Source organism: Bos taurus, chromosome 16, assembly GCF_002263795.3.
Source record: "Bos taurus isolate L1 Dominette 01449 registration number 42190680 breed Hereford chromosome 16, ARS-UCD2.0, whole genome shotgun sequence".
Taxonomy (NCBI): domain Eukaryota; kingdom Metazoa; phylum Chordata; class Mammalia; order Artiodactyla; family Bovidae; genus Bos; species Bos taurus.
Window position 1 is genome coordinate 49366529 of NC_037343.1, and position 23206 is coordinate 49389734.

General features: G+C 59.6%; 1 protein-coding gene across 7 annotated transcripts in view; it reads right to left on the reverse strand.

Moving 5' to 3' along the window:
• The window catches only part of TP73 (tumor protein p73), an 81265-nt gene that overhangs the window by 37043 nt on the left and 21016 nt on the right, over window positions 1–23206 (reverse strand). For 4 of the 7 annotated variants that reach the window (XM_059875752.1, XM_010813404.4, XM_002694119.7 and 1 more), the window contains 2 exons: window positions 11315–11411; window positions 10849–10969 (listed from right to left, as the gene is read on the reverse strand). In XM_059875752.1, coding sequence (XP_059731735.1) covers window positions 10849–10969; window positions 11315–11382 — 189 coding nt within the window. In that variant the 5' untranslated portion in view covers window positions 11383–11411. Of the gene's footprint in view, window positions 1–1051; window positions 3511–10848; window positions 10970–11314; window positions 11412–18121; window positions 18331–18628; window positions 19991–23206 lie in introns of those variants that run through there. The other 3 variants (XM_005217186.5, XM_005217187.4, XM_010813406.4) reach the window with 3 other exon arrangements.

Genomic DNA, 23206 nt, shown 5'->3' on the forward strand with positions numbered 1-23206 from the left:
CACACAAACACTTGCACGCACACACACGCCCAGACACACGCACACAAACACTTGCACGCACACACACGCCCAGACACACGCACACAAACACTTGCACGCACACACATGACTGAGAACCTGCAGGTCTTTGTGGCTCTGCACACGGCGCTTGTCCTCCGCTCACAGAGCTTGGGGACACCTGGACTCTGTCCAGCTGTTCCCCCACCCCTCTGCCCACTGCTGGGTCTCCCACAGGGCACACAGTACCCACGGACCCCACTGCATCCACCTCCCCAGCAGGAGAAAGGCCTGAGGGAGCCGCTGCGCCCCACGTCCACCTGCTCAATTAGCAGCCTGGTGCCTACTGGCCCCAGGGACCCAGCACGTCTGGAAATGAGCCCCAGTCCCCAGGGCTCAGGACACAGGGGCCAGGCACAAGCTGCAGACCCGTCCTTCTCTCTGCTAGCCAACGGCCCTCATGAAGGGCGATAGGATGGCCTCAAGGCCAGCTTGTGGCCATCCCCTGACCTGCAAACTCAGCTGCCAGGAAACACCCCGTCACCACAGCCAATAGAGCAGCGTCCCAGGTGAGGATGCTCTTGACCTGGGAGCAGGTGGTGGCAGCCTAACAGCCCGAGTCCCGGGAGCAAAGACAACCTCCAGGGTACGCTGAGCTCCTGCAGCCGGAGGAAGGGCTGGGCGGGCAGCACGGCAGACTCCGAGTTCAGACAGTCCAAAGCTGGGGAGCATGGCAAACCCCACATTTCATGGCTGGGCCACTAGCTGACAAGACACCCACCCACCCTCCTCTTCCTGGCTACTGGTTCTGCCCCGCTAGCGGACACTTGTCCTCAGGGCATCTCCAGGATGGGCCGGCACCTCCCTCCTGCCTCTGCTCCCCCTGGATGGCGGCACCCCATCTCGCAGCAAGTGCCCGACCAGGGGGACGAGGGGGGACAGGCAAGAGAATGCCCAGTGACTCTTCCACCAGGCGAAAGCCCCACCAAGGCCCCCCGAGAAGGACAGACACGGGCACCCCAGTCAACCCAAAGGACCCAGGAGGTGCACCTACCGAGGCGAAGTGCTGCATGGGGTCACTGACGAACAGCATGGCGGGCGCGCGGGGCTCTGCACACGCCGGGGAGCTGGCGTGCTGTGGGGCGAGGCATGGGCGTGGGTGGCCGGGGGGCTGGGGGCAGGGGTGCAGCTGCAGGGCAGGGTGGACCAGGTGGAGAAGCTCGCCGGCTAGGGGACCAGAAGCGAGGGATGCTCTGGAGCATGTGGGCTGGCCAGGGGCACTTTGGCTCTCTCCATCTCCCCAGTGCTGTCAGCTAGCTGCATCTAACAACAAAACGGGCGGCCCACCCCTTTATTCCTCATGACTGTTCATCAAAGTCCAGGGCAGGCCTCAGCTTGCCCACTGCTGGGTCGGACCACACCAAGGAGGCTGCGCAGGGAGGGGGCGGCATGCGGGGCCGCAGGCCAGCTCCATAATGGGGCTGCACTCGGCTCCTTCTGAGATGCTGCCCGCGGGAGGCCGTGGGGGCCACAGGCCTCCATTCCAGAGCACTGGGGGGCCAGTCTGGGCCCCCGAGACCTCAAAAGGCAAAGCCAGGCCACCCCGAAGGGAAGAGATGGTGCCTTGGCCCCAGCGCCTGGGGCTCAGTGAGTTTTACTTTTGCTCAGGGAACATGGTGGTCCCCTGGGGCCGCCCCAAAGGGCTGAGTGGAGATGAGACGTACACGGGGTGACTGCGCTCCCCTGGGACCCCACAGGGAGCCTGGCAACAGAAAGAGCAGCAGGGTGTGGCCCAGTGCAGCCCAGCCTGCACCACAGACCCTGCCCAGGCTGTCTCTGGCCATGCCCCTGCTGCTGCCGAGGCCCCGGAATCAGAGGGACGTGGTCCAGAAGGAGGAGTACTTCCATCCCTGCCCACCACAGGACTGGATGGCACTGCCCTCGGCACTGCCAGGGGCTCGGAGACGGGGATCTGCCTACCCGGGGGCTCTGCGGTGATCACCACCTCTCCCTTCTGAAGGAACCATGCATTCTAATGTAACCATCTTTGGCACAAAGCTGCCCCTGGCATAGGGGCCAGGATCCTCCCTAGAAGGTCAGTTGAGCCCAAACCATGTGAAAGGAGATGTGAAGCTTCCAAGACCCCCAAACCCAGCTGCTTCCCCCAGCAAGGAGAGCTTAAAACCCCCCTCCTGGCCTGTTCTAGCTACATGCTGGGGAACTGGGAGTGGTAGGGGCTACACAGAGGGAGGCTCGGCCCAAGGATCCCATCAGCATGTCCAGCCCCCCAGGTCCTCTGCAGGAGGGGAAGGGGGAGCCCAGGCAGAGGACGTGTAGCCAGTGCCGCCCCCGAGGGTCTGGGCTGGGAGCCCCTGGCTCAGGCTCTTGTGGGCCTTGGTGGCTTTAGCCAGAAACATGGCTCAGCACGCTTGGCCTGAACCCCAGGGCTCTGGGTGGGTGTGGCTGTTACTTCTAACACACAGGCATCCATCACTCATAATGAGACAATCGAGGAAAATCGAGGTTTTGAGGTATAGACTGGTGTTCAGGAAGTGGGGCTGCAGTGGGGCCCAGGCTGTAAGTTCTGGCCAGGATGCCTGCAGGCATGAAGGCCAGGGACTGGGGGCAGCTATCAGTCAGTGAGGTTCCTGTGGGTGCTCTCAGGCTTGCCCCCAAGAGGATTGGGGACTTGGCAGGTGGCTGGATGGAGGGACACAGAGACAGGTAGTAGGGGGAGGGGGCTGGGGTTGAGCCCCCATCCCCACAGGGTATTGCGAGACACTGGGAAATTTTTGATCAAAAGTGGCGCTCTCCAGGTGGGCCTGACCTAATTAGGGAGCAGTCTTCCTGATGGCCTCAGGAGCCAAGGATGGGAGGGACCACGGCGGGGAGGGGGGCGGCAGTTGGTCTCTAGGAGCTGAGAACAGCAGCCCTGGGTCAACAGCCAACAAGAATTTAAACCTGAATTCTGCCAACAACCAGAGCCCGGAGGAGGTCCCAGCCCCAGACACGATGGTGGTCCTGGCTGATGCTTGGAGTGCAGCTGGTGGGGCCCTGAGCAGGGGGCCCAGTGGGGGGACATGCAGGACTCCCTACCCACAGAACCTGTGGGACAATAGATGTGTGTCGCTTTAAGCCCCTCTGTAGGTGGGGACTGGCTACACAGCACAGCTGACTAATACACCAGGGGAATGAGCAGGTGGCTGAAGACCTCGGGGAGAGAAAGGCCAGGGACCCGAAGGACCTTGGGCCACTAGGATGGCTGAAGGGCGGCCTCAGCCTCACTCAGACCTTCAGGATACAGGCAGGCCCTAGGAGGAGCTGGCCACCATGTACCTTGGACCAAAGGCTGCCCAGCGCAAGGCAGGGTCGGGTCTGAAGGTCTCCTCTCTTGAGCCCTGGTGGCAGCCCTGAAGGCAGAGGGGCCACACCCTACCTATACTGCGGGGACACCTGGGGCCCGAGAACCAGCACTGTCACCGTGGCCTGAGCCCGGGCAGGACTGGGAGTCCCAGGATGAATGAGAGCGTTTTCAGCTCTCAAAGTGCCAGGCTCCTCACCTGTCCCAAAGCATCACCCACTTCCTGTGCATGTATCCAAAGTCCTGACCATCTGGGGATATGACCGGGGGACCTGGGCCTTTGCCCCCAGGAACTCCTTCTAGCTCTGTCCTCAGATGCCAGCTCTGGCCTCCCAGGTCACCCCCGGGGCCCTCGGCACCTGCTCTTCTGAATTTAACTCACTGGGGGTTCTGCCCCACCAACCACTTCCTCACACTTACAGCAGCAGGATGGGGGTATTTTCTTGCTTGGCGCACCTGTGCAGGAAGGGGTGAGTCACCAGAAGGGCACAGCTCAGGGTCCCACTCCTCTCAGTCCCTCCAGACCACCCACAGGCAGGTGGCTCTGTCCCCCACGCCCTCCTACCCCAGGAGGTAGTGACCTGGCGGCTGGCTGTGCACTCAGAGGGTCTTCTTACTGAAGTCTAAGGAAGGGCTGGTGGAGGCTCCCTGCCCCCGAGCTCCTGGCCCTTCCTCCGGACATAAGGCCCTCCCTCCGCCCACCTGACCCCTTCTGGGGGCTGGCTCAGTTCCCGCTCCTGACAGTTCCTGCTCCGGGGACTGCACACACCCCTCCTCCTCCTGGGCCCCCTCCCCAGGCCAGGAAGTCCTGTCCCGGGTGAGTGCTGGGGTCTCAAGCCCCCAGGAGTCTGCAGGTTTTAACCCTGGCGTCTCCCTTGCATAGCTTGCTGGGCACCTGAGGAGGAGCGACAGGGCTCCGGGGTGGATCAGCCCCCAAATGTCACCCCCTCCACGGTCCATGACAGCTGTCACCAGACAAAGGCACCAGGAGAGGCAGGAAGGGCTGCAGGCAGGGGGCAGGCATGGGCAGCTAGCCCAGGAGGCTCCCAGATGCTGGGAGGATGGGTGGGGGAGACGGGGGAGGGGTGGTCAGGGCCAGCCTCAGCATCAGCTGAGCTCCCCTTCCATGCATCTTCACAGCTGGCAGAGCGCTGCCCCTGTTTTGTCCTGAGGGACACCGAGAATCAGAAGGCCAGGACCACCCAAAGCCCAGGCCCACACGCGGCACAGGGTGCATACGGCCGCTGCCTGTTCTGGGCCCTACGGGCATGCACCACGGGGGGCTTCATCCTGTCCATGCTCCACACAGACTGGGAGTGGGCCTCCAGGACCAGAGGAGACCCTACAAGCTTCCCCTCGTCACAGCACCTGCCCAGGGCCTAGGGGCCACCTCGATGCTCATGCCCTCTGTGCCGCCCTCCTCTCAAGCCCATAGGAGGCCAGGTGCTCCCCTCTCTCCTCTTGGAGAAGGTAGAGCCCTATGTCTCGGGTGAGTCACTCAGGTTCTGCACGGACTAGAATTGGAGGCCACTGCCCAGGGCAAGAGCCCCACCAAAGGGCCCCTAAGGTGGGCCCGGGGCACTGGTCCTTCCTAGGCACCGCAGGCTCTGGGGCTGGGGGCAGCTGCTCCCGGGCCCTCCCTGGCTCCACTGTTCCAGGTTCCAGACAGAATGGCTTTCTCAAACTCGGGCTTCATCCCTGGTGTCGCCATCACATCTAACGTCTGTCACACCCTCTTACAGGCTGGGCACCAGCAGTCATCCTTAAAACCCTGATGGTTTAGATCTGCATTGACCCATTTCACAGACAAGTAAACTGAGACCCAAAGGGTCAAATAACTCCAAGCAAAGAAGATGTGGGATTGGTATGGGACCTCCGAGACCCCAACCTCTGCACATCTCGGCCCCATGGTGCCTGGACCCTTCCTGAAGCAACCTCGGGGTGTCCACCAGGAATCTGTGCTCTGGGGCTCCTCCAAGGCTAGGGGCCCATTGCTCCCGCCAGGGCCCTTCCCCTTTAACTGCCTGACTCAGCTTCCTCAGCTGCCCAGCGTGGCAGGAGGGTGGTCGGAGGCCCCACAGGGCTGGGGGAGCCTCTGCTGGGGCCCCAGGCAGCCTGTCACCCCAGCTCCACAAGTGAGGGCACCAAGGCTCAGAGACGTGGGGGAGTCGATCCTGGTACAGACTGGCTCCTCAGGTGAGGCCCTGCCCACCCTGCTTGTCAACACCGGCCACTGACGCAGTGGGTGGGGCACCCGTGGGTCCCTGTGGTCCGTCTCCTGATAGAGCCGGGGTGCTGCTCAGGTACCTCTAGTCCAGCAGGAAGGAGTCAGCCTGTTCACCAGGGCAGCCAAGGGGGGTGGAGAGCCAGGGCCCCCAACGACAGTAGGTACCACCCTGGGACCCAGGGCCCCCAACGCCAGGACTGCCTAAGCCTCATCTTTTGATGGACGAGCCCCACAACCCAGAGAAGGGGGTGGCCCCAGAGCCTGGGGATGGGGTGCTGGTGCCCACTGTCACAGAGGCCAGAGGCCAGAGGGAGCGCTTGGGGGCATGTGTGTGTGTGTGTGTGTGTGTGTGTGTGTGTGCGTGCGCGCGCATGCACATGTGCATGTGCTCAAGTGCACAAGCCTTTACACGGAGCCTGAGTCACAACTGCAGGGTGGGCAGAGATGAAAGCTTTTGACTGTGCAGCCGCTGCTCTCTTGTGACCTGAGGCCTGGCCTGGGGAGCACCTGACCTGTCACCAACCTGGAGTTGGGGGCTAAACTCACTGCCCTAGCCCCAGGCTTTCCCTGATGAGGATGTGGACGTGCAGATGGGTGGGGGTGGAGGAGGCACTCAAGACACCGCCCACCCCGGCATCAGCAGGTCCCCACCCTCAGCAGCACTGTCCTAGGGGCTGCGTTCTGGCCAGAGGGATCGGTTTCCAGGTTGGACTTTAACAGCGCCCAGTTCAGCTCTGTGGGGCTCCCTGCCAGCACCCTGGGCTCTGTGGGCCCCTCCGGGCCCCCAGAAAACTCGGGCATCGGCCCTTCCACAATGCAGCCTGGTAGTGGGCTCTGCAGTCAGCTGTCCAGCTGCATCTCTGAGTCCCATCTTTGCCTCTGAGCGATGTCAGGCTGCATGAGGGTGAGGCTGGGCTGCAAGCCAGCCCCTAGACCAGTCTCTGCTCTCAGGATGGCCGCCGGGGGTCAGGATGAGGCACTCAAAAGGGTCCTGGCTTCCCTCACCCACCCCTGCCCCCAGCCAGGGCAAGCATGGTTCCAAGTATCCCCAGATGCCCTCTGGGAACCCGTAGGACTTTTACTAAGAGGCCTGTTACTACCTGCCAGACTCAGTCCTCTTGCTGGCAGAGATGGGGGATCCCATCCTCATTGCCCCATGGCTGTGAGGGAAGTCCTCTCCAGCCAGCCCAGACCTGCCAGCATCAGACATCCTCCCTGGAGAGAGGTGTCCCACCCCCACAGGACCCTAGAACTGGCCTCTCCTGATGCTGGGTCATCAGGGTCTCCCAGGCCTGCTGACCCTCAAAGGCATGAGCTGGGTAGCTAGGAGGCGGGGCTCATGGAATTCTGGAGATAGACCTCTTAGGAGACCGTGTTCAGGGGTCCTCCCACCCTGGAGCTCAGTGGCAGCTCCTGTTGCTCCGTAAGGTGTGTAGAGGGCGGGTGTCTGCTTTTTGATTGTGATGTAAGCCCTAACACGGCTTTGGGTAGCTGAGGCACCCACTTCAAAGACATGAATCTCCAACAACAAACACCTCACCAGCTACACAACTGAGTCAAGAGCCCAGCCACCCCACCCCTGACAGCCCCATCTCAGAAAGCCCTGGGTGACCAGACAATGGGTCTTGGAGTGACCCCACATCTCCCTGCCGTGCTTTAATTCCACTGCTGGATTTTAAATTCACCAGGAAAGGGACTTCCCTGGTGGTGCAGTGGTTAAGAATCTGGGGTGCAACACAGGGAATGTAGGTTCAATCCCTGGTCAGGGAACTAGAATTCCACATGCCGTGGGGCAACTAAGCCCATGCGCCCCAACTACTGAGCCTGCGCACAACTACTGAGCCTTCAGGCCGCAACTACTGAGCCCAAGCGCCATAGCTACTGAGCCCACAGGCCACAACTACTGAGCCCAAGCGCCACAGCTACTGAGCCTTCAGGCCACAACTACTGAGCCCAAGCGCCATAGCTACTGAGCCCACGGGCCACAGCTACTGAGCCTTCAGGCCACAGCTACTGAGCCCAAGCGCCATAGCTACTGAGCCCATGGGCCACAGCTACTGAGCCTTCAGGCCACAGCTACTGAGCCCACTGGCCACAGCTATTGAGCCTTCAGGCCACAACTACTGAGCCTGTATGCCACAGCTACTGAGCCCACGGGCCACAGCTACTGAGCCCGCGGGCCACAGCTACTGAGGCTTCAGGCCACAACTACTGAGCCTTCAGGCCACAACTTCTGAGCCCGCGCACCACAACTACTGAGCCTGCGTGCCACAGCTACTGAGCCCGTGTGCCACCACTACTGAGCCCACAGGCCACAGCTACTGAGCCTTCAGGCTACAACTACTGAGCCCGAGCACCACAATTACTGAGCCTTCAGGCCATAACTACTGGGCCCACACAGCACACCTGGGGAGTCCATGCACCTTCACAGAGATCCCGTGTGCCACAAGTAAGACCTGATGCCCCCAAATATAATAAAAGATCATTCCAATAAAATAATAATAAATTCACCAGTAAAGAGTGGAGGCCCAATCCCTAGGCACCCCATCCTGGGCCCCAGTACAGGCAAAGCCACCAGTCTTCTCTTTTTCCACTCTCCCCTACCCCCTGCAAGGCAGGTAGTAGGGTTCAGGTGAGCATTATAACCCAGAGCATCACTACTGACAGGCTGAGACCCACCCATTTATGAAGGATGCAAATGTCCAGGAGGGGCGGACCTGGAAGTGAGAGGTCAGGACCCTTGGCCCCTGGGGAGGTGTTGGCCGACCGGGAAGGGTCTGAACAGACAAGATGGCACTACCTGGCCCAGCACAGGCCTACCCTTTCCCAGCATCTGCCTTGGTTTCCTCACCTGTAAAATGGGAATACAACAGCTGTGTCTGCCCCAACAGTCTCCTGGGTAGAGATAGGAGGCTGGGCTGAGCAGGCAGATTCCTCCAGTCCAGCCTGAGGGGCTCCTCAGAGGCAACGATGTCACAGGGTCTCGCTGCCCCCTGAACCCCCAACCCGTCCTGGCTGCCACTGTCCGAGCAGGTACCTTCCCCTGTCCCACTCAGGCCAGTGGGCCCTGGGCCAGCTCAGCATCAGAGATGGACAACAACAAAGAACACAGGGACCCTTCCTCCCCTGCTGCCCTTTCACCCTGGCTCAGTCCCCTGACTGGAGCCCCCCACCCCCACTATTCTCAAAGGCTTGTGTGCTGGGATACGAGCTCCAACTCCTGGAGGGGTCTCTGGGGAGGAGGCAGGCTCTGCCTCCAGAGTTCCTGGCCCCACCTCCCACATGTGCCCTGGTCCTGGGCCTGCTACTGGTGCCCCAGGCCCTCATGCTGCTCTGTGTGAGGCCGGTGGCCGTCCATGGAGCCCCCAGAGAGCAGAGCTGAGCACAGAGGCTGAGCAGCTGGGCTTCGTCCCCAGGGGACAGATAGCAGGAGAGAGCAGAGCTGAGCCCTGCCCAGATAAGACACAGAAGACAACGTAGTCCTCTTTCTCGAGGTCAAGGAGATGTTCCCAACTACATACGCTAAGAAAGGCTCCCTGGAGATCAAAAAGGGAAGGGGTGTCACCCCACAGTGTGTGATGTCAATCCCCCCACAGGCCTCTTCGCTAGAATCCATCTTGGCTAAAAGATGTGCACACACACATGGGAGGAAGTGAAAGTGAGTCTCTCAGTCATGTCCCAGTCTTTGCAACCCCATGGACTGTAACCTGCCAGGCTCCTCTGTTTGTGTGATTCTCCAGGCAGACATACTGGAGTGGGTTGCCATGCCCTCCTCCAGGGGATCTTTCTGACCCAGGGATCGAACCTGGGTCTCCCACATTATGGGCAGATTCCTGACCTTCTGAGCCTCCAGACACGTGGGGGACCCTGAGATAACCCAATCATGGACTCAGGACCAGGTAAAGCATGATGACTGGCCACAGGAAACCCGAAAGAAACGCCCCATAAAAGTGGTTCAAACCCCCATGAGGGCGCAGCACTCTCCCTTGTGTCTATTCACATGTACCCTCTTCCTCCTAGTAAGCACTTTTCTGCTTTCACTACTTTCCATCTTTGTGGGAATTCATTTCCACACAGCTGACGGGCCAGGGCCTCATCACTGGCCACTGGTTCCTGCTGGTCTAGTGGTTAGGATTCAGCACTCTCACTGCCACAGCCCGATCTCAGTCTCTGGCCAGCAACCAGAACCCTGCTTCCATCCACTGCGGTCCGAGGCCACCTGAGATCCGAGCCAGGTGCTTCCCTCATGCTTGTAGCAAAGGTCCTGAGACAGGTGCCCACCTGAGGGAGCCCTGGGCAGCGAGCCCACAGACAGAACTCAGCAGCCCCAGGTCCAGCAGACACTATGCCGAGGAGGTGACCGTGGCGGGGTTCTGGGGCATTGCCAGGCTTCCCCAGGGCTGGGGGTCCTTACACACCCTTCTTGTGTCCTGCCTGCCCCCCACCTCCTGGAACCCCAATGCCTGGCAGGAGTATGGCCAGCTACCACAGCCCTGCCTCCAGCCAAGAGGGCCACCCAGTGCGGCAGGGCCTGAGACATAGCAAGACAGGCAGGTGTCAGGGCCTTGGGTGCTCCTGCAACCCCCCTCCCGCCTCCCTCCTCTGGAAACAGCAGCTCCATCCCTTTCGGGGGCCTCTTTCCCATAAGTTAGCGCCTGTGGTGGGGGAGCCCACAATACTCCACTCCATCCTGGCCCTGCTTCAGGGTACCCAGGTCATCAATGACACAGGGACGGCTCAGGAATAGACACATGACATATTCAGAGATGGACGTGCTGGATTCTGGGCAAAGAAGGTCCTTCCCCATAGGGAGAGTGCTGCTGTTGGAGCCTCTACCGTAAGAGGAGACACTGCCTAAGAACAAATCTACCATGGGGGAGGCAAAGCAAGAGAACAAGAGGCAGCTGTTTGAGCACCTGGATCCAGCCATGCCTGAATTCATTTGTACACCTAGGTCCAGCCATGCCTGAAGGTCTCTCTATACCTGGATCCAGCCATGCCTGAATTCATTCATACACCTAGATCCAGCCATACCCGAAGGTCTCGCTACACCTGGATCCAGCCAGGCCTGAAAAGCTTCGTACCCCTGGACTGACAGTTACATGAGCTGATCCAGTTTCTACTTTGTGATCTGAAATGTGCTAACAAGCACACAGAGGAAACTGGGTACCTGCGAGCCTGCCTCCTGGTTCTGCAGGCTCCCGAGACAGTTCACACTCACCGCCCCCAGCCTGAGTCCCCCGCAGAGGGAAGCCCCACTCACCATGACAGACGTGGTCATGCCCGGCAGGTGGAAGACATCCATGCCAGCCTCTGCACCACCCGCCACTTCCTCATTCCCCTGGCCTGGCTGGGGAAGGTCAAAGTAGGTGCTGTCCGGCTCCCTAGACAGAGGAAGACATAGCGGACAGCGGAGCGGTGAGCCCAGACCGCCCAGGCCCAGAGCGTGAGGACAGCCCGCACCTCCCCTTGCCCCTCTGCTCCTTCCCCTAACCTCAGCTCTCAGAATCCCCAGCTTCCTTGCCCCACCAGCCTCTCCAGGGCTGGTGTGAGTGCCAGGGAGGTGGCCACCCACAGGCTCTGTCCCCTGGACCTCTCCCTGCCCCGAGCCCTCTGGACGGCTGGTCAGAGGAAGAAGCCCAGACTGTGGAGCCTGCGACTCCAGGAGGAAGCCCAGGGCAGCAGCTCCTACCCAGCCCTCTCCACCCTGCCCAGGGCCCGACACTCACAGAGAACTCCAGAGGTGCTGGAACGTGGCCCCCTCATCGGCGGCGGCGGGCTGGGTGGACTGGGACATCTTCCAGCACAGGCAGAGGGCAGCTCACTCTGCGAGAGGAGAGAACAAGAGGGTGGGTTGGGAGGGTGCCTCCGAGCCCTCTGGCCAGCGTCCTCAAGCACAAGTGGCAGGGGGCCAATGGCGACCACTCGGGGACACCCTTGGGTCCTGGTGCAGGCCCCCACCCACCGCTCCTTTCATCCTACCCTTTCTGGGGGTGGAAATCGAGACCCAGGGGTGGGGGCAGCATGGCCTTAGACCTTCTCAGAGCCATCAACCGTGAAGCGGGGATGATGACAGCACCCCCTCATGGGGCTGCTGCAAGGCCCCTTGGGAGCACTGATTTCAAGTCTCAGCCAGATGATCATACTAAGTGAAGTGAGTCAGAAAGAGAAAGACAAATACCATAGGGTATCAGTTACGTGTATAAGTTATAAACTTGTCTACAAAACAGACTCATGGGGGACTTTCTTGGTGGTTAAGACTACGAGATCCCAGTGCAGGAGGTCTGGTTCAGTCTCCGGTCGGGGGACAAAAGTCCCACGGGCCACAGCTAAGTCCACACACACTGCAAGTACTCAGCCGCACGCTGAAAAACTAGAGAAGCCCCACGATGCAACAGAGACCCAGCCCAGCCAAATAAAAAATAATAATAAAGAATGAAAGAAGAGAGAAGAAATGGACTCACACACATAGATAGCAGACATGTGATTACCAAGGTGGAGAGGGATGGGGAGTTTAGGGTTAGTAGATGTAAACCATTGTATCTAAAATAGATGGACAACAAGGTCCCACTGTACAGCACAGGGAACTATACCAATATTCTGTGATAAACGGTAGCAGCAGCTGCTGCTGCTGCTGCTCCTAAGTCACTTCAGTCGTGTCCGACTCTGTGCGACCCCATAGACAGCAGCCCATCAGGCTCCCCCGTCCCTGGGATTCTCCAGGCAAGAACACTGGAGTGGGTTGCCATTTCCTTCTCCAATGCATGAAAGTGAAAAGTGAAAGTGAAATCGCTCAGTCGTGTCCGACTCTTAGCGACCCCATGGACTGCAGCCTATCAGGCTCCTCCACTATCAGGCTCCTCCATCCATGGGATTTTCCAGGCAAGAGTACTGGAGTGGGGTGCCATTGTCTTCTCCAAACTGTAGCAGAAAATAATATTAAAAAGAATGTATATATGTGTATAACTGAGTCACTCTGCTGTACACCAGGAATTAACTCAATATTGTAGATCAACTACGTGCTGTGTGCTTAATCACTCAGTCGTGACCAACTCTTTGTGACCCCATGCACTGTAGCCCACCAGGCTCCTCTGTCCATGGGGATTCTCCAGGCAAGAAAACCGGAGTGGCCCTCCTCAAGGGGATCTTCCCAACCCAGGGATCGAAGCCAGGTCGCCAGCATTGCAGGTGGGTTCTTTACCCTCTGAGCTACCAGGGAAGTATAGATCAACTATACTTCAATAAAAACTAAATTAAAAAATAAAAACAAAACATGAAGATAAAGTCTCTGCTGTGTCTGGGTCATAGTTACACTGGAACACGAGTGGTCATTATTATGATGAACTGTGTCTCTAGGTTTAGCCTGGGGGGGAGACTCAAGCCAGGTTTCCGGGCTCCTGATGCCCCAGCAGCCAGTGACGGCTCAGATCCTGTGTCCCCCTCAAGAAAGGGTAGGTGCAGGGCCCACCCGAGGCTGGAGCCGAGGCCCGGGTAGGAGCCTGGCTGTGCCCAACTGCTGCAGGGCTGGGCAGTCTTTCACCTCTGTAGTGGGATCCTTGCTGGCAGCCTGGATGCAACAGCAATGCCAACCCGGTGAGGCAGCCACCAAGGCCGAGGTGGAGAATCTGCTCTGTCACTGGAGGGGGGTCACGGCATGAATGGCCTCCCTTCACAGGAGATGCCAAGGGCTCAGGGCCCCAGCCCCGTGTCTGCTGGCCTTTGTCCCCACCACCACCCCTCCTGAGAGAACCCATGCCCCAGTTACACCCAAAGCAGCCCTGTCACCACGGCAGTGGCCATGCCAGGCACATCTGGGATCCCTGTTCTTCAGGGAGGAAGGGGCAGGGAAACCAGAGCCCACTCTGCCCACTGCCCCCACCGAGGCCCAGGCGACGTCTCCCCTGGGCTGGCCTCCAGGTTCTTGGCAAGGGGCTACAGGAGTCAGCTCGGCCATCTCCTGGCAGTGCCCAAGCGGGCAGGCCTGGACCTGCCCACAGCCGTCAGGGGAGGAAGGGTGGGGCCTGCAATCTGTTGCTTTGTCTGTCCCCAGGCAGTGGGCCCTGATTGAGGCCTGTGGCATGTTCCTGGGGCTGCCACGTGCCAGGCCACCGTCCCTGGGGCAGTGGCACGAGCTGGGAGGGGCTGGGCGGGGAAGGTTAAGGTGGGGCCAAGTGAAGGCGGCCGGAACAAGTGGTTTGGAAAGTGCCGGCCACAAATCAACTCCCCAGCAGGCTCGGAGACGGTTCCACTCCGTCTCAGGAGATGGGGCTCAGAGAGGTTATGTGACCTGCCAAGGTCACACAGCACAGCTGAAAGTGCGGGGATAACAAGTGGCCTTCTCAGAGCTGGAAAGTAACTTAGTCATGCCTCCTGCCCACTCCATCTCAAACCTTTAGCACATGATCCACAGAGTTTTTACAAGGGGCTGGCCAGCACTCACTGGCATGCTTCCTGTGCTGGGGAGGTCACTCCCATCCTGGGCTAAGCTGTCCAAAACCCAGTGCAGCTCCAGTAAGGCCTGGAGTTGGCCATGAGGTAACTCAGAACAGGGTAGAGTTGGTAGGAAGCAGAATGCGCTGGCTGGAGCAGGCGTGGAACAGGCCGCCAAGCTGAAACTGGGTGGAAACCCACCGTCACCCACTCACCATGGGTGGTCCTTTCTGGGAGAGCAGAGATCAGTCAGGGTGGCCTCTTGGTGTGGCAGGCTGTGCCAGCTCGAGACTCAACTGGCCCAGGACATTTGGTCCCACCCCCTCTATTTTGCCAATGGCCCAACTAAGCCCAGAGATGACAATGCCTTGACTAACGTCACGCAGCAAGTGGACAGCAAGATGCTGTCTCTGGTCACAGCACCCACAACAGGGGAAATGTGGAAATAGCCCCCAGGAGCGTCAGCAGATGAATGAATAAACAGTCCTGGTAGGTCCACCTGTGTGTGTGCTAAGTCACTTCAGTCATGTCCAACTCTGTGCAACCCCATGGACCACAGCCCGCCAGGCTCCTCTGTCCGTGGGATTCATCAGGCAAGAAAACTGGAGTGGGTTGCCATTTCCTTCTCCAGGGGTCTTCCCGACCCAGGGACTGAACCTGAGTCTCTTACGTCTCCTGCATTGGCAGGCGGGCTCTTTACCACCAGCACGGCCTGGGAAGCCCTGGTAGGTCCACACACTGCAGTTTCACTCTATGAAAAGGATGATCTCTCACACCAGCTACATCACTATGCCCTCAGAACCTCACACTGAGTGAGCGGTCATGTGTCTTACGAAACGTCTAGGAAGGTGAATCCCCAGAGGCGGAAGGCCACTTGGTGGTTTGCAAGGACTGAGGGCGGGTTTGGAGTGGGGTGGGCTGGGGGGTGGGGTGACCGCTGCAAATAGACCGAGTGACGGTTGCTCAGCCCTGTGAACGAGCCAAACACCACTGCAAGGCTTGCTGCAAAGGGCTTAGTTTTATGTTGTGTGAGTTTCACCTCAATAAAGAAATGTTGAACTTCAGAGAAGGAGCCTGGGGTAGTATGTTGGGGGGAAATTGGCACCACCAAGAATGTCAGGAATATGTCACTCTGCCAGTTACGTGAAAGTTAAGACAGTTTCTCTCCCGGAGCCTAGTCCTGGTTCTCAGCAACTCCCGCTGCCCAGCACCTGGGGTAGTACATCAGCACTGGGAATTTCCCCGAAGCCCCCTCCCCACGCTTATACACCTGCTTCCCCCTAAGAACAGCCAGGAGGTGGGACAGAGAGTCCCCACCCTGGGCAACACAACCAGCATCTTTCCTAACCACACCCCCTGCTTCACCCCAAGCTGCTGGGGTCAGAGGCGCCTGCCCCATCACGCAGGCCAGTTCTGGCTCAGGACAGACCTGCAGGTGCCCAGCCCTCTGGGGAAGCAGGAGGCTGCAGGGGTCCCACCCCAGCCCTCATCACCAGGACTGCAGATTAGACAGTTCAGCCTTCCTGAAGGAAGAGGAGGTTCAGGCTCACCAAACTCCACTGTCTTCAGCAGATCCTGCTGCATCTGCCCCCAATACACCCCAAATGCAGGGCTCCATGTCCACTTTTAGCCAGCACCCCGGGACTCACAGAGATTCTGGGATAGACCCCTCTGCCAAAAGGGAAAGCATCATATAGGCCCACCTAGCCCACTGGGGGGACCCCTTTGGTTGCCAACCCGAAGATGGCGCCAGTCTCTGAGGGTGATTCCCACGCTGATTCTCCACCTGCAAAATGGGTCCAGAAACCTGCCCTGCCTAACTCAGAGGATCCGGGGGGACTCTACCCAGGAAGTCACGCAGCACCCAGATCTCCAACATCCTTGGAAAACTCAGAAGAGCTGGCTGCACTGGGCTACGTGTGACAGAGCTGCCGACCTAGTATCTACAGGTGTTGGGGACCACCCGCCACCCAGGCAGGAGCTGGGGCGTGAGGAAGAGGCAACACTGATGCCTGGCCTCAGGCCATCTGCCCACCCCGCCAGAACGCCCTGGGCTCGATGGGCACGGCACCCTCTCCCCTGGGCAGGGATGATCTTTTCCCTTTACCCACTAGCAGCATTTCGGCCAAAGTGGCCAAGGTTCGCAGGCATGAGAGAAAGAAAGCAATTCTAAAACCACTTCCTGCAAATTAAATCCAATTTCCCCGACACACTCTGCAAATCTGGAAATGTGCTCACAATGGAAACTGCTTTTGCAAATGATGCAAATTATGTTAAAAATCGCATGTAGGGGGGAGAGACCAACTTCCGATGATATCCCCCAGGTGGTAGCAATGATGCCACAGGGCACAAATGCATGGTGTGCAGCTCTGCTTTGCCATCAAGTTGAAGTTTCTCTGGAAAGGAAGTGCATCCTGTCACAACGAGAGGAGTCCAGTCCTGCTCAAGGTTGGAGACATGGACGCGAGAGGGTGGGGAGCGGCGTGGGTAGGGGCTGGACTCAAGGAATCCCTGAGCACCCGGCCAGGGGAAGCTGCAGTCACGGCAGCGTGAGAAGGGCAGAGTGCAGCCCGTTCTCACGGCAGCTGGCCCGATGCTCAGACACCCCCGACTGTGGGCTGTGGCCCCCAAAACCACTTCACCTCAAGGAATTTCCAGTGAATATTTGTGATTCTGAGGGGTGGGGGCTGGTGGCCCAGAGACTTCAACCCAGGCTTGAGTGGAGACACAGCCCCACGCCCTAACAACTTCATTTGGGGACTCCCCGAGGTCTCTGAGAGCCACCTGGGGGAGGAGACGTGGCCCCACATCCTGCAGTGCCCCCCAGCAGAAAAGGTTCCAGCCCAGAGGCCCGGTGCTGCAGGGGAGAAGCCAGCTAGCTGCTGCCGGGGCCAGCAGGCTCCCACACTGCCACCCCTGGGCAGGTCTCAGAGGTCCAAGAAACGTGCCCCAAGCTACCAAGGGTCCCAGCTGCAGCCCAGGTGGGAAAGACCCAAAGAACCCCACTCTGTTCCCCACCCAAAAACACCTGAGGGCTTTGCCCCAGGCGCATAGCCCCTCTGCCCCAGGCTGGTGGCAGCTGGAGGCCCTAGGGGGCTAACTCTTCCTTCAGGAGCTCAACCCTCTGACCTCATCCTCCAAAATCCCAGCGAGAGTGACAGCCTGACCTGGGCTCCCAGCCCCGTCCCCATGCACCCCAGCCAGGGCTGCCTCCACGTTCAGCCCTGGTCCCCTGTCCACTCCCTACCCCACCCTGGTCCTGCCAGGCCAGGCCTTGCCTCCTCCAAGAAGCTGCTGACTTCCCTGACTCCAGATCAGAATGAGCCTTATCCTGCCCCCATCACCTGGCTGGTGGCAGAGCACACACAGCCCTGTGCGGCCCAGAGAGCAGCCTCGCTGGTCGGCAGGACTTCAAGGCCTTGGGCTTCTCCTCTCCTCTCCCTCCACCGGCCCCTGCCCAGGGCTCCAGAACCAAGGCCCATAAACTGGGGCCCCTGTGACCCTTCGGAAGGGACACCCCATTCATAGAGGGGGCCCCCACCCACCTATGGTGGGTGTGGACACTTGGCCTGGGCACAGGGAGGGACAACTGGAGCACATGCCCTCCCCACAGCGTTCAGGGAGTGGGTGCGGCCCGGTCACTTTAGAGGGAAAAGACCCGAAGAACCCTCCCTGTCCCCTCCCCAAAACAATCCATCCCAGTTGTCCTCAGTCACACACTGGTTCTTCTTGTGGCTCTATCCCTGGCTATTTCCATAAACGTAGATGGACTGAAATCTAAGGGGCAGATAAACCTACACCATCACAGGAGGGATCCCAGGGGCCTTCCCAGCCCCTTCCAATACCCTGTGGCTTGTCTTGAGGGAACCCCAGAACATCCCAGCGCCCATAAGTCCCCGTACCCGGGCAGAGGGGTCAGGCGGCCATCACGCAGGAGGCCCTGCCGTGACATGGCGCTGTCCCTGGGCAGCAGCCCAACAGAATTCCTGAAGGACACCCAGTGCCCAGCCTCCTGGGCCCTCGGAGCTGAGGGGCCCCTTGTAGACCCAGCCACCCACCCCGGAACAGGCTGCCCTAGGCCAGTGGGGCCAGGACAGGGGTCCCACCTGGAATGGTGGCCAGAAGCGTGTCGCCCTCAGGGAGCATGGGCAGCGGCCATCTTCACCTGCCCCTCCCGCCCGCACCGGGCCACGTGGCCACAGGAGGCTGGATAGCCTCTGTCCCCGCTGGCCCAGCAGGGGGTGGGGTGCGGTCAGGACAAGACAGGACCCTCGGCCGGGGCTGGCCAGGGTGGCACCTGGGCCTCCTGTGGAGAGAGACGGAGCCTGCAGGGCCAGGGAGGAGGGCATCGCCGCGGCTCCATCACCCTGGGGTGTCTCCCTGCTCCCTCTCGGCTCCGCTCGGGGGGAGCCCAGTGCTGCTGATGAGACAAATTTAGCCTCCCCACCCTGGGGCAGGGTGCGCTTGTGAAATATGAAAACAGCTGGAGCTGCCCGATTAAGCCACCCTCTCTCCCTCCTGGGCTGGGGCCCCAGGCAGGCGGGGGAGGCCGAGCCTGGGAGCGGCCCGGGAATCCCCCAGCCCCGCCGCCTCTCATCCCGCGGGCCTCTTACTTTTGCTGGTGCCAGGGGCAGGATGGCCTCCCTCCGCACCTGGGCCAGCCTGGAGCACCCTGAGGTTGCCCGGCAGTTTCTGTTTGAATCTAACGGTTGGCTTAGTACCCACGTGAGGCCAGGAGCTGGGCAGCAGCCCTCTGACCACGTGAGCCTCACGCACTTCTGGAAGGAAATGGCCGACGAGATCCTCCAGGGCTGCGCGGCTCTGGCGTCACCCAGACCTCTGCTGGGAGAGGTGCTCGGCCAAGCTGAGTGTCGGGGACCCAGGGGCACCCCACCCCCGCTCCACCAGAGAGGCTGCCATGACCAGCTTCCCGGTGGACAAACTCTTGCAGCCAAACAAAGAAAGAAATGCCAGAGGATGGCTGAGCCCCCCCATGTCCCAGCAGGCCCGTGCAGTGACGTGGAACGTGCAGAGAGGTCAGGTCACTCACCCAAGGGCACACGGCTGGTCACAGCTCCAACCCAGTCAGCTGGCTCTTGACCTTGCCCTCAGCCTGGCCTTTCTAGGAGGGGAGCGAAGGAGGCCCAACTCCCTCCCCAGCCTGCATTGCCACCCACACAGCCCCACCGGCACGCTACTGGGAAGTCCCTCGCCCACCCCTCTTTCTTCACCCTCATGCAGAGGCCCTACCCACATCCGGGCCCCACCGCCACCCTCCGCTGACCTGCCCATGGTTTTCCTCCCATCCCAGCATGTGCAGGTCAGACCAGGACACACAGTCCCTGTCCCCTGGCTTTCTGCTCTGTAGCTCTACACTGCCTACCACACTCCCGGCCCCCGGCCCCCTCTGTCCACTTAGCCCCACTCTGCCGCTCTGCTTGGCAGCTGTGTGACCCCAGACAGGTGTCTTGCCCATTCTGAGCCTGCTTCCTGTGCTGCATAGGAAGAGCCTGAGTACTCAGCAGGGCTCTGATACAGGCACGGATGAAGAGCTCGAGATCCCGGAGCGAGCTGTAATGGACCAGTGGGTCCTGAGGGTTAGAGTAGCAGCAGACAGGGAGGAAAAAAACTGCCCTGGTCCCAGGCAGAGGCCAGGTCTGGCCGCTGCCCTGTCCCTGGTTCGCTTACAGGGCCCTCTCTTCACTTCTCTCTCTAAAAACAAGGCACTTGCAGAGCAATGGATGGGACCCAGGGCAGCAGAAAGCTGATGTGCCATCCCAGGGTAACGGACAACCCACTTGCTGGAGGCAAGCAATGGATTCCAGCTTGGGCTTCAAAGGCTGGACCCCAGGGGCAGAGGAACAACGGAGAAGTCTCAGTTCCTGCCCAGCCTGGAGAACGGGGGCAGGCAAGTTTGTAGGTTGGGAGTAGTGGGGTGTCAGAGGCACAGGCACTGGTGGGGAGAAGTTTTCTCTAAGAAGGCACAGTGTGGGGGGCAGAGGGAATGACCTCACACTGGTTGAGGGGTCCTGGGTCTAAGAAGGGGCAGGTCAAGGGCAGCTGGAATGGTGCCCCAAGCCCAACTGCACCACCGCCAAGGGGGCTTCCATGGCAGCATCCAGCCACCTGTCGGGGGGCTGGGAGAGAAGAGTGGGAGCAGAAGCGAGGGTGTCGGTGAGGAAGGTTCAGATAGCAGAGAGGACAGGGAGGGGATCCAGGAGGCGGGTGGCTGCAGGGCTGGGAGCCTCACGAGGCTGGAGAGGATGGAGGAGATGCTTCAAGCAGAGCAGGTGTCTGAGCTCTCGGTCGTGGCGTGGCCCACATGAGAGCCAAGGTGGCTGTGAATGGACGGCAGCTGGGCGCATCCTGGGCCCTCCATCCCACTGCCCACCTCCAGCTGTGCCTTCACGTGGATCTGGAATCCAGCGCTCCCCTTGACGGGGCCACCCCAACCCAGATCCCCTCACCACTGCCCCATAAGTACAGCAGCCTTTTAGCCAGGCTCCCTGCTCCTGCCTCATCTGATGGCCCCCCAGTGGCCGGATGTAGGCTCATGCACCCCACCCCTGTACCCCCACCAGGTGGAAGAAGTCAACGACACGAAGACCAGACTGTAGCCATGACATAAGCTGCCACTCTTCTGAGAACTGGCCTCAGGGAATTCCCCAGTGGTCCAGTGGTTAGGACTCTGCACTTATACTGCAGCGGGTGCGGGCTGGATCCCTAGGGGAAACTAAGATGTATGCCAAAACAAAAAAAACAGAACTGGCCTCAAGAAATGGAAACAAACTGACCTGGAACTGAAGACTAACTGTACTTAATCAAAATGACACTGATGTCATTGATCACCACCGTGTGGTCAATTTCAAGATGACTGTCAGAGCTGACTGTGCTGTTTCCACATGTAGCCCCCTCCCTCCACCTATAATAGCTCTTGCCCAGATACTCAGTGGGAAGGAGTCAGCCTTTGGACGGGAGTCTGCCCACCACCCCCTCAACTCTGCTGCCAGCCTCCGAAAAAATAGCAAAGTTTCCTTTGCACCAGGCTTGCCTCCTTTTGGCTTTTGAGTGACGAGCAGCCAGACCCCCACTTTCGGCAACGCTCTCACCTTCCAGTCTGCCAGGCACTCCTGCTGTTTCTGTCTTTCTCCTCCAAGCCACCCCTCCCGGGGTCCCACCTCTACACGCCAGTGTGCCAGGTTCTGTCCTCCAGAATCTTCTCTTCCCTGAGCGAGCATTCATGCTCTTCAATTCTGCCCCACATGGTCATTCCCAAACCACCTGACCACCCGCCTCTGGACACCTCGACACTCCTTGAAGGGAAACATCATCTGTGCTCCCCCCCTGCACAGACTCCTTGACTCTCACTCTGGGCTCCTCGCTATGGGCTCAGGATGTACTAATTTCTACCATCCCCACTAATTTCTACCTCTACCCATCCCCACTCAGCTCTCCACCCACCCTGCCGCGCCCAGCCATCGAGGCCCTGATCTAGTTCGAGAGCTCCAATTGACTCATGAATTCTGCTTTCTATCTCTGAAGTTAGCTGACATCTGACATGACCTCATCCAAGGTGTCACAACACTGGTCCCTCCATGCCTCACTCACTCCAGGAACTCTCATCATCAGCCCTTCTGTCCCACCTGCCTCCCTGCCCCCACATCTCCAAGGTGCCCCCACCCCACCCCCTGGCCCTGGGGGTCTCTGTCTGATAACGATGTGCCCTCCCTCAGTGCCAACCCCAGCCTAGAAGCCTCTGCATTTCTTGATCTCAGTCTTAACGAGATCAAGGCACTGCTGCACCCCACTTTCCAGATGTTCCTACAGACAGCAGACCGCTTGCCCAGGGCCACTCACTCAGAAGCTGGGTTTGAGCCCAACTGTGGTTAGGATCCACCCAATCCCTTCCCGCCAGGCAGCCCCACCCTCCAAGAGACCTCCTCTCTTGAGGGACAGACAAGAGAACCAGCCTTCCCCCCACAGTGTGAAGGGTGCGCTGAAGGGGCACGGACAGGCCTGGGGTCAGCCCAAGGGGAGATGAAGGTCCCTGTGCGTTGTCATTTTTGGTCTCACCAGCTGACTGAGGGTGGAGAAGGGGCGCCAGCCAGGTGGAGCTCGGCCAAGGACAGGCCCTAATGGCCCATCAGGTCAGGGGAGGCAGGAGTTTCCAGGCGGGCTGGAGAGGGGACAGGGGGCCCAGAGGCCTTGGTTACAGGGAGGGTTGTCGACCTGCAGCTGTGGGACTCAGAGAACAAGGAGGGGTTTGGCTCTCAGAGGGATGAAGGGGGATTCTGGTGGGGAAGGCCACCTGGGGGCACATCGTGGGTTTGGTGAACCTAGAGGCTGGTGGTCAGAGAGGCAGGGATTGGCTGGGTCCAGCGAGGTGGGGATATGGACCACAGGAATGCAGGAGGGTGCAGAAGGGATGAGGACACGTATCCTGTCCTGGGACCCCCTTCCACACTGATCCACAATGGGCTAATGCACTTCTGAGTTCAGCCCCTCAACCAGCTGCACTTGGGCGCCTTCAACCACCTACCAGTTGTGTGTGGTTTGAGGCCCTGTCTTTTCATCTGTAGAATGGGGACATCACACCCACCATGCAGGGCTGACCTACACAGGGGTGTCTAGCAGGATTCCTGGGGCATCTCAGGGTGCACACTCAGTGCTCCTGTCTGACCACTGAGCCATTTGTAAATCTGCTATTGGCTGTCTTGCAGTTAAGCCCTCACTCCTCGTTCCACTTGGGCTTCAGAATCTGCTTCCTGATGGCAGCACATGGGGTGAAGAGCCAGCCACCGGGGCCTACACACCCCACCAGCACCATCAACACACATGTCTGTGTTTGGTGTGTTTAGCCGCTCAGTTGTGTCTGACTCTTTGTGACCCCATGGATTGTAGCCCACCAGGCTCCTCTATCCATGGAATTGTCCAGGCAAGAATACCGGAGTGGGTTGCCATTTCCTCCTCCAAGGAATCTTTCCAAGGAGACTGAACGTGTATTTCCTGCATTGCAGGCAGACTTCACCACTGAGCCACCACCATCAATGCACATGCACACGTGTATACACACCTGCACACACACATGCTCTGCTTTCATCGTGCTGAATCCCCCACCCCAGCCCCTCCACTCGAGTGCAACTTCAGAGGCACCCCTGGAGTGCAGGTGGGACCACAGTGCCTGGCAGGCA